The sequence below is a fragment of the Haplochromis burtoni genome, unplaced genomic scaffold (genome assembly GCF_018398535.1).
Source record: "Haplochromis burtoni strain Fernald_Lab_line unplaced genomic scaffold, NCSU_Asbu1 Contig_189, whole genome shotgun sequence".
In the NCBI taxonomy this organism is placed as follows: Eukaryota; Metazoa; Chordata; class Actinopteri; order Cichliformes; family Cichlidae; genus Haplochromis; species Haplochromis burtoni.
The window spans coordinates 624,507-635,328 of record NW_024582550.1 but is presented as its reverse complement, the minus strand read 5'-3'; the positions used below and the strand labels follow the sequence as shown (position 1 = coordinate 635,328).

The window sequence follows — 10,822 nt, the reverse complement described above, 5'->3', positions numbered from 1 at the left end:
GAAGTCGAGCTGATTCTTAAGTGCTTTAAACTTGCATTATTTCTAGCCAATTTGTATAGAAGTCTATAAGAAACATGACCTTACTGCTCACTCGATTTATGCCCACAGTAAACAGTTTACTCATAAATGTATTGTTTCAGCTGCTAGCTTCAGGTTCTCTTTAATACAATTTAATTTTTATTTTGTAAATTATTTACCCATTTAGAGTAAAATTGAGAGAAAAACATAGCCTGCTTTGGGGAGTGACTACATTGTCATATACAGATCCCTCATGGTGAATGTCCAGTGTCTTAATGACATCTAGTTTAAAACAAAAAACAAAAAAACAAGATGGTAAGCGCTATAATCCCCAAGTGGATGCATCTAAACAGGGATATTAGATGCATTGATATCCATGGTTTCAGTATGCACAGACATCAGATTCCCACACAACAACAACATTTATTCATTAGTGACAGTCCAATCTTTTCAAGTGGTTTTTCTGAAGTGGAAAATGTTATATAATTTTTAATCTAACATTATACCACTTCCCTTTGAACACATATTACCGTTGCTCTGCACCACAATCAATCAATTTTCACTGGAGACATTTCCAACACTTCTGCTGGATTTTTAATTAAACTTATCGCCGTGATGATGTTCTTTCTGAGATCCAGCTGTGCATTGGAAAGCGTTCTCTTTGGGCCTGTTTGTTGTCATCAGGCTACCAGCTGGACCTGCTGGGCTCTGTAAGCATCAAAATCCTCTGGAAGAGTGTCTGAAGAAACACAGTGGAAAGCCAGTTCACAATTCAGTTTGAAAAATCACACATTTTGTGGCAGCATTCATGGCTCTGCTAATAATAGCATACTTCCAGTCAGTGCATAACTGGTTAACAAAAACACATCAAATAACCAAGTTATCCAACATCAGACATGACTGGCTTCAAAAGCTAGCAGGGCACTTGGAGAGCGAATCCTCTGCAAGGTAAAAGCAATATTTTTCATATTTAAGAAAGTGTTCTAAATATAGCCACTAAAACTGAAATGGCTTATGTTTGATTGCTTTGTGAAATTTGGCTCGGTATTTCCTGCTGACAAAGAAACAAATGGCACTAGTTCTTTCCTTGGCAGAGGAACATTGTTGAATAAATGAAAAACGCTTTGTGGCTGCAGTCCAGCCTTTCAACTCTTCTGAATGTTTCACTCACCGTTGCAGCGATAACGCAGGTTGGCCCAGATAATGTTCTCCTGGGAGAAGCAGAAGACTCCCAGTCGGCCTCCTCTCATGGTCGCGTCTATGATGACGCCCGTGTCCGCTACCATTTGAGTGCCCTCGTAGAAACGAACTCTGCAAACCAACAAAGCGCAGCAACCAACATTGCATTAACAAAGTGTTAATAACACTTGCAGAATTACATTTTATGGCTGATTCTTTTTCTCTAGCACCACCAATGTAATCAAATTTTTACTTTTATTGAAATATTTATAAAACTGTTGCATGTATTCACTGTACATGTTCATCTATTCTCGACTACATGCCTCTGGCACTATCATGTTGAGAAAATGTTTCCACAGACACACAGATGTTTCCACACATTTGACTATGACACATGTACATAAATACACACGAGTTTGCATGGATATCTTTGGAAAGCCCCTTATAATAACCGTAACCATCCCAGCTACATAAGCCGGGCGATCGTGGCTCAAAGAGTTGTAACCGGAAGGTTGACGGTCCAAGCCCCGGCTCGGACAGTCTCGGTCGTTGTATCCTTGGGCAAGACAGCTGTTTGTTCAGTGACCTCTTGTCCCTCATTGGCTCAGATGTCTCCAGGTTCTGGCCAGTGATGGTTCCAGCATTAGGGATTAATTTGTTGATCCTGCTGGCATCCCTGGCACTGATACTCATGATTACTCAGTTTTGTTGATCAGACCTCACCCAGTTCACACACACGCACACCTGTGACACTTTCATGCTGAGAAAGTATTTTCACAGGCACAGAGACATTTCCACATATTTGACTATGACGCACCCAATAGATAAATAAATACAAAACCTTTGTCTAGCCCCTTATCGTACTCTTAACCATCCCATCTATATGCATAACCATAAATTAAAACCTTATTCTAATGTTAAACCTAAAGAAAATCTCAAGGTCCTCAGTTTTTCAAAATGTCTCCAATCTAATGGTCCAATGCTCGAACTGGTCCTCACTAAGATGATTAAACAAATATGCACACACACTCTCTATCATAAGATGAATGTTATTTTCCAGCCTGTGGCTCCTACAAAACATCAGCGTTAATTGTGTGTCACGGTACCTGATGTAGCCGTCAGCAGGCCGGTGCTGGAGGAACCAGCGGTACGAGGTCTTATCTTTCCAGCCAACATTGCGAGCGTCTTTCCACAGGAGCTTCACCTGATCGGTGGTGTCGCCCGTGTGCCACAAAGCGTTCCGCAAGTTTTCACCTGGACCTGTGTTTGATTTCACTGCCTTAAGAAGAGTAAAAAAAGGGATAACGTGTTTGCGATCACATTTTGTTTTTGTTTTTTTATTATAGATTATTTCACAACTCATATGAGAGAGAGAGAGAGAGAGCCTTTATTTGTCAGTTGCAGGTCTTTTGCCCACAACCGAGATGACAGACCTTGCCGACCGTACATACAATACACAAACATCACATTGGGGAGACATGTCAGGCTACAGGCACAGATATCAATCAACACACCATAGCACAATAAACACAGACAAGCAACATGAGAAAGAGTTCCAGTGTGTACATCTGATCTGGGACCGCTGCAATCTTTCGACTGCGCCTCCAACTGACCCGATGTCCACATCAGAGGGGAGGTAAGCGTTGGAGGTGGCGTTGGATCCGGGGTAGGGAGGGTGATGCGTCGGTGAGCGCTTATCAGTATTGGTATATGTATGTGTGTGCGTGTCCATAGTTCAGCTGAGACAGTGTCCTTCACCCTGCTAGGCTAAGTAAACAGTCTTCCAGCCAACCCTGGTGGCCTTGCATGGAATGGGAAGGAACAGACTAAACAGTCGTTATCAGGGTGTTTTGTTCAGCTCCGGCCTTGCAGCTGGCGCCGAGAGGGTATCCGCATAAGTGATGGTATTTTTTACTTTAGTGCGAACAGCTCATATGAATTTCAAAGCAGTTCTACAGTCCAACACTGGTCTCTCAATCTCCCGTTGGAGAGCTGCGAGCTTCGCCATACTTGCGTTCTGTGTTGTCATTTCTTGTTCTCAAGGAGCCAATTTCTGAGAACTCACAGCAGTGTGTCTCCCCGAGATGTCATCCAATTTTGCGCCCAGAGATGTTATTCCGGGTTAGCCCTTCCGAGATGTATCCAGTCTGCAGTCAGAGATCTTATTCTGAGTATTCACAGCAGCCGTAGCCTCTCCAAGATCTTATCCGTGCTGCACTCAATGAGCCCATTTTGAGAAACTCACGCCTCTCCCATCGTTCCAATCCCAGCGGGCAGCCTTGTGGGGGTTTGAACAGCCGCTTTCTTAATTCTTCGATAAGTCAGGGCCAAGCCAGCTCCGATCAGCCAGAACCCTGTTACCATGGTCCGAATAGGTCGATATCTTCAGCACTCAGGCTCACCCAAGCCCAAACTTCTCGTTGAGAAAGGGGTGTCAATTGCATTTAGGGACCAGTTGATCCAATCCATAATTCCTCTTTTAGGTTTTAGAGAACAGACTGTGAGAGAGTGTTCCAGGGAAAATACAAAAATACAAAAAAAAAACCCACGAGACTAGACAAGGACATAAGCAGGGAAGATAAGGGAGAGGAGAAAAAGTGTGTCCGGCTCCTCCGAGAGCCAAAGAAGAGGCTGTTTGTATGCCTCTACTAAATCTACAGATTATCAACAAATTTACTACCATTTTCTGACCATGGCAACTAAAATTGTTTTTAAGGTTTAACTGGTTGGTTGTAAGCCACAAGGCAGTAAAAATAATCGTCTTTTAGCTCATTATTTCATTATGGACACTTCTTCAAATGGACTGTGCTGCAAAACCTTGACCCTATAAAGCATTTAAACCATAGATTAAATATTAATACAACTACTAGTTACAGCTCAAAGTCTCTTTACGACTAATCCGTTATCCTGAAGTGGAGCTGGAATTTCTTGCAAACAGTACGGCAGTGACATACCTTCAGTTGGATTCCTGGTTCTGCCACGGCTCTGAACGGGTTTGCCTGCCAGTAGATCTGCTCCACCTGCTTCCACATCACCACGTAGAAGCTGGAGCTGTCCTGGTACGCAAATATAAAACCTGCATAGTCGTCGTCCGTTACCGTATTAACATGAAATGTTCCTTCAAAATCTACTCCGCTGAAAGCCGTGTAACCTGCAGGACAAATTATTTCACATCAGATTTTGTTTTTAAAATGTAGCATAGACGTTTAGCTCTATGTGCAGTAAATTAAAGCAACAGCCAGGGGCCTGTTAGTAGGTGAATTTGGTTTCCTGTAAACAAATCCATGCCATTTTCGGTCATTTCAGATGGCAGTTTAATATTTATATTTTATATTTTCTTGAAATGTCAAACAGTTTTTTACCAACAGCCAATCCAGGATCGCTGTTCATAGTCTGGACGATCTCTCTTCCCTGTACAAACAGAACAGTGGATTGTAGAGAAATGTTATTTCATGACATGTTATTCTGGCAACAAAATAGAACAGCAAAAATCAAAGAAGCCATAATCGCTTGACCTGGTTCAGCACCACCCAGTTAGGATCGATTTGTGCGTCTCCTTCTGGATCTAAAACGACTGTCTGGTACTCCCTGAAGTCAGTGAGGGTGACCTCTGCGTTTTCTGGACAGACGTCTATTGGGTCAATTATGGTGTCGTTGTCGAAATCCTTCTCACATACATTACCCACGCCGTCACCTGGGAGGATAGGTAGATATTAGGCGTAAGTAAAGCACAAACTTTTATTTTAATATGTCAACAGTGTCCCACACCGTCAGAGTCCTCCTGTAGAGGGTTGGGGATCAGACGGCAGTTATCAGGACCAGGTGGCAGCAGGTCTGGGATCCCATCGTTGTCATCGTCATCATCACACTCGTCTCCCTTTCCATCTTTGTCAGTATCCAACTGAGAGCTGTTGATGACAGCTGGGCAGTTGTCCCGAGAGTCTTGGTGACCATCGCCATCACTGGACAAGAGACAGATGTTATAGCAGGTGCAAATTTGACTTGGAGAATGAAAACAGATCCAGATAAATACAAGTGACTTGACTGATGAGCTCACACAATACCTGTCCTTGTTAGTGTCACAGGGGTCTCCAATCAAATCATTGTCCGCATCCATCTGAGAAACATAAGTTGAGTCGAATTTCAGATATGAAATTTTCCAAAGAATAACAAGCAGACAATGGCAATGATAATCCCAGCTAGGAAAGACAATGTGGACTGAATAATGCACCATGAGTGTGATGCTACATCCTGGAGTACACGCTATACCAAATTACTGTTGCAGACTAAAAAGTTAAACCACTAGAGGCCATTAAAAGCAAGATTTTCTACTTAAGATTAACTGCTTAACTTCTCGTGCCTTTTTGCAAGATATTGATGTAACGTGTGAAGACATTTCTCACCTGGTCAGGGTTGGGATCATAGGGACAACTGTCACAGGCATCTCCCACTTTGTCACCGTCTCGATCTTTCTGGTCAGCATTTGGGACCCTTTTGCAGTTGTCAAGGTGATTGGGAATTCCTGGGGTTAACATTGGGAATGTTAGAAAATATTATGGTAACCCGAAGACAGGCACATAGCTTTAATGTGTTGTCAGTGATGGACAGCAGTTTGTTCACTGTCCTCTTGTCCACCATTGACTCAGATGTCTCCAGATTCTGGCCAGTGATGGTTCCAGCCTTGTGGATTAATTCGTTGAACCTGCTGGCATCTCTAATGCTCACGATTACTCAGTCTGGTTGGTCAGACCATACTCATTCTCAACTACACACCTGTAGCACCACCATGCTGATAAAGTATGTTTAAAGGAAACCAAATCCACCTACCAACACGAAGACATTTCCACACATTTGACTATGACAGACCCAATAAATAAATAAATACAAAATCTTTGTCTGACCCATTATCGTAATCTTAACCATCCCATCTACATGCATAACCATAAATTAAAACCTCATTCTAATTTTAAACCTAAAGCAAATCTCAACCAGGCCTTTACAGGAGTGTGTGTGGCCCACAGGTCCTTATTTTCCAAAATGTCACCAATCTAATTGTCTAAAGTTCAAAATGGTTCTCACTAAGATGGTTAAACAAGTGCATGTGCATACACACACACACACACACACACACACACACACTCATAGTCATAACATGAAAATGATTCCAGTTGATAGGTTGTAAAAATCTCATGTATCAAATTCACATTCAAATCACATCTCAAATTAAAGGCATATCAATACATGTCAGTGTTTCTAATTAACAGCCAGAGTAAATAGGTCTTATAATTAATATAGATTTAAAATCTATTTGCACAAAGTCTTTACCATCGCCATCGATATCTTCATCGCATTCATCTCCATATTTGTCCACGTCTGTGTCTTTCTGGTCATTGTTTTTGACGGCAGGACAGTTGTCGCAGGCATCGCCAAAGTCATCCTCATCGATGTTCCTCTGGTCCACATTGGGCACCAACACACAGTTATCCTGGGAAAAAGATGTTTTAGTCCCTGAGAGCAAAGTTACATGATTTTACTATATTTTCTTTCAACCTCAGTATCCTTTGTGTATGAACCTGTGTATTTAAGATCCCATCCCCATCTGCGTCTTCATCGCAGGCATCTCCAATTCCATCACTGTCAGCATCTTCTTGACCAGAGTTTGGAACAGTGAGACAGTTATCCTGGAAGAAACATAAGCAGATGGGTAAGTTTTAATTAATACTTTTGTTTTGTATAAAGTGATAAAGACCTTCTTTGATCTGGGATTGAGGTTTGAATTTAAAGTATGACAACATCGTCTTTTATGTCACATTTTTATAAGATCTTTGATCTTCTTCACAGCTAAATAAACTGTTTTAATATGGGTAACTTTCAAAGAGTTCTCTTAGATATGAAGGAGATTTACCTTGTTGCAGTTACTATCAGGACAGTCCAGTTTTTCATCTGGGAAACCATCGATGTCGGTGTCAGGACCACACACGTAGCCATTGCCAGCCCATCCGACTCCACACTATAAGGATGGAAAATGTTTTAGAAGCTGTACATAATGCTTTTATTGGCTCTGTTTTGTGGTCTGCACAACATGAGCATAAGTGCTCAAACAGCTATTTCCCAATAGCTGCTATTATTGTTATAACATGATGAGGAAGGAATGTTGTAATAGCTTTGATAACCCATCAAAGCTAAATCCAAGGAGCTAAAACATAAAAGTTTATTTGCTCACCTGGCACTCGATGGTCCCCTCTCGATGGACGATGCACTCTGCGCTGGCGTGGCAGGGGTTGGGTTGGCCATTGCCACAGGCTCTCTCAGGCTTACAGCCTTGTTGCTGATCCCCAGTGTAGCCTGTCTTACAGGGACCACATCTGAAAGAGCCCTGATAGAACCATCCCACCATGTCACAGGTGCCCACATTGGTAGTGTTAACATGGAACTTAAAACACAGTGCTTCAGACAGCAAACGAAGGAGAAATATTGGTCCTAAGATTACACATACATTTGGCATGGGATATACTGCATTTATACAAAACACTGAGTTCACCGTGGGCTTCACTATGCAATCTTTAACCCTAACTGATAACCCTAGACTGGAGTTTGATGCATATCCACTAATGACAGGTTAGGGCCTTTCTATGTGGAGTGTACACCTTCTCCATGGGACCAATTATCAGCTATCACTATCCTGCGATGTGCATTGGGAATTTTAGAAGGATGTTTGCAGTGAGTAAAATCCCCTCTCCGCTCTCCGTTCAAGCTGAAGCACATGCACAACCACAAATTAGTCCTGGTGACCTGCCAAAGCTGTACCCTGTTTCTAAGCTCCAGCACCCCTGTAACCGTGAACTGAGTAGGCAGTTAAGAAAATAGATGGATGGAAATTGTTTCCATTTAAATTACCATTTTAGGAATAAAGTTTAAACCATTAAGAGACTGCTCAAAAACATTCTGTTGCAATTCGTCTTGGACACAGTTACATGCAGTTAACCCAGAGGATTGTGTTTCCAATACTGTATCAGCTGTAAGGTAGGACTGCTGCTACTACGGCCAAAAGTGATTAAGGATGAAAATAAATAAAATATTCAGCCAACACAAAGAATGACTCTAACTGAGGCTTAGATCTAATCAGCAATTTCATGGAAATTCACTTTGTTCATACTTACGGGGGTGTTCAGACACACGGAGTTCGCCACGCAGCCTCCATTGTTGGGACCATCACACTCATTAATATCTCTGCATACCTTTAAAAGGACAGAGATTTAAAGACAAATGCAAAGTCACTTGAATGGTCTTTACCATTAAGACTGAAAAAGGAGGCAAAAAGAAAAATAAGTCCGTAAAGTCCAAATTGATCTCATGTTGAATGGAACCATAAACTGCTGCATGGTGCCGACCTGTTTGTTGGCAGTGGCGTAGGCAAGACCGACGCCCTGGACCTGCGGGCCAGTGTATCCAGCGGGGCAGGAGCCGCAGCGGAAACCTGGGGATGTGTTGATGCAGCGAACACCCATGTGGCACGGTTTCACAGTGCACTGTTCGTAATAAGGAGACACACACACATCAGGATGTTTTTAGGATGAGGACCTGCATTCATTTAGATGAGCCCTTTACTGGGTTTCTAGTAAAGTCTAAATTTTAGCCATTTCGTCACCTTCTAGTTGACGAAGTCAGGCAGAGAGTTTTCTGACCTTACAATGGTTATACCTGTAACACTGTACTGTCAGCAACAGTTTATCAAATCTCTGCTTGTACCTCATCCACCTCAGTGCAGTGGGTACCGTTTCCTTCCATGCCGTGAGGACAGGGTCCACATTTTACACCCTCTGGTGTTTCCACAAAGCTCACCCCAGGGTGGCAGGAGTTGGGCACACAGGTGGGTTGAGGTTGCATACCCCCCATTGCTGAGAAAAGAGGATATCAAAGCAAATTATTAGTTGTTTCCTTTTGTCTTCAAATCTCTCTCCCGTTTCTTCTAATGGACTACATAATCATTATTCATAGTTGTGGAAAATTATGGATAATGGCTCAAGTTCGATAAAGATAATTAAATTTCAATAATGATGTAATAATGTGTGTATTCTCAGATATAAACATAATTCCATCATTGATAAACGAGCTTGTGAACTCACCACAGGCTTCACACTCCATCACTGTGTTCTTTAAGAATACAATCTCCTTAATCTGGAAAGTACAACCAACAGATTAAATACCTTTTTGCATTTCCTCAGCACCCTGAGTCAAACTGTTATCAAATGCAAGTAAAGGTAGTTAAATATATTTTTATGACAGAGCATTACCTGCTGCTTCAAAAGCTCTTTAATCTCACCCAAGACGAGATTAGTCATTTTAATCTGACTGATAATTTCTCCATCTGGGTTTGAAGAGAGAACAAACCAATTAGTAAAGGAAATCTTTTATATTCCCCATGCAAGGTTTTTAAAATTTATCATTTATATTTGCATTTGAAGTTATGAAAATGATTCATTAAACATGTTTGTGGTTGTTACAGTAAAAAAATATAACTTTTCTACTCAGATTTTATGTTTTTGTCTTATTTTAGATAGTTACTTTTCCTAGTAATTTGAGGAAGTAACTAGTAACTATAACTAATTACTTTTTCAAAGTAACTTGCCCAACATTGTCTACAGTGCTTCAAAGTTTCTCCTGTTTTACCTATTCACAGGAATAATTTGTTTTTAATTACCCATTTTTCTCTCGTCTAACCTTTAGTCAGATCAGTTAGCTAGAAATAACTAGTGTTAAAATTTACCTACTGAAGTATTGCAGTTAAATAAAAATTTGATTTTTGATTATTCGGAGCATGATCTAGGAAAAAAAAGTGGGACCTTAAATGTACAACCTGATTCTCTGAAACTAAAAACAAAAGGAAAAAATAAGAATAAATAATCACGAACAAATACAAGCAGAAAACCTAAAAATAATGAAAACATAAAAGTTTAGACAATGTAATTTTATATACAGAACAAATTCGAAGAAACAGTTAATAAGAACTTTGCAGTAAAAACAAGAACTCAAGTTATAACTACACGGAGCAGGTTTGGTTTATTGCTGCACTGCTTCACTTTTTCTGGTGAATTGTTTTGTTGGATGAACTGGCAGCTAGCTAGGGAGCAGTGTTTTGATATGTGTGTGGAGGGTCCTGTACAACATGATCCACTGCATGTTTAATGCCAAAGTCTAATGCCTGGCATTCCTCCACCACCACAGGACTCATTCGAATCCACAGCCCACACATTAACTGGAGTCAGAAGTCAAAAAAGAAAAAATTCCCAGAAATAGAATGACACAAGATTATCCGGAAGATATGAGACATTTTTCCTGCTCACATGCTTTCTGGAATTAAGCTTATGGGTATCCTGGGATGCTTGGTTTCAGTATGATCTGTAGTTTTGGTAGAAATTGCCTTCATTTAACCACAAATCAACTATCGAGTGGGAAGTTTAATTTATAGATATAATCACAGGACTTTAACTGCAAGAATAAGAAGTTATAGTATATATAATTAATTTTATGTTTGTGGAATAGTTATATTAAAGTCTAATATGGCTATCAAACTGAAACTCAGTGGTATATATATATGTGTGTGTATATATATATATATATATAT

At 40.7% G+C, this 10,822-nt stretch overlaps 1 protein-coding gene across 2 annotated transcripts in view; it reads right to left on the bottom strand.

Annotated features, from left to right (window-relative positions):
- Nucleotides 1-421: 421 nt before the first annotated feature.
- Nucleotides 422-10,822, bottom strand: part of LOC102310376 (cartilage oligomeric matrix protein) — a 13,231-nt gene continuing 2,830 nt past the window's right edge. Inside the window, exons 2-19 of one of the 2 annotated variants that reach the window (XM_005934863.3) lie at nt 9,492-9,565; nt 9,324-9,375; nt 8,947-9,095; nt 8,589-8,726; nt 8,358-8,435; nt 7,421-7,573; nt 7,103-7,207; nt 6,771-6,878; nt 6,523-6,682; nt 5,601-5,719; nt 5,262-5,314; nt 4,966-5,159; nt 4,713-4,891; nt 4,560-4,608; nt 4,152-4,348; nt 2,304-2,476; nt 1,190-1,329; nt 422-757 (exon numbers count right to left, since the gene is read on the bottom strand). In XM_005934863.3, coding sequence (XP_005934925.1) covers nt 699-757; nt 1,190-1,329; nt 2,304-2,476; nt 4,152-4,348; nt 4,560-4,608; nt 4,713-4,891; nt 4,966-5,159; nt 5,262-5,314; nt 5,601-5,719; nt 6,523-6,682; nt 6,771-6,878; nt 7,103-7,207; nt 7,421-7,573; nt 8,358-8,435; nt 8,589-8,726; nt 8,947-9,095; nt 9,324-9,375; nt 9,492-9,565 — 2,180 coding nt within the window. In that variant the 3' untranslated portion in view covers nt 422-698. The remainder of the gene's footprint in view (nt 758-1,189; nt 1,330-2,303; nt 2,477-4,151; nt 4,349-4,559; nt 4,609-4,712; nt 4,892-4,965; nt 5,160-5,261; nt 5,315-5,600; nt 5,720-6,522; nt 6,683-6,770; nt 6,879-7,102; nt 7,208-7,420; nt 7,574-8,357; nt 8,436-8,588; nt 8,727-8,946; nt 9,096-9,323; nt 9,376-9,491; nt 9,566-10,822) is intronic. The other variant, XM_042225928.1, reaches the window with a different exon arrangement.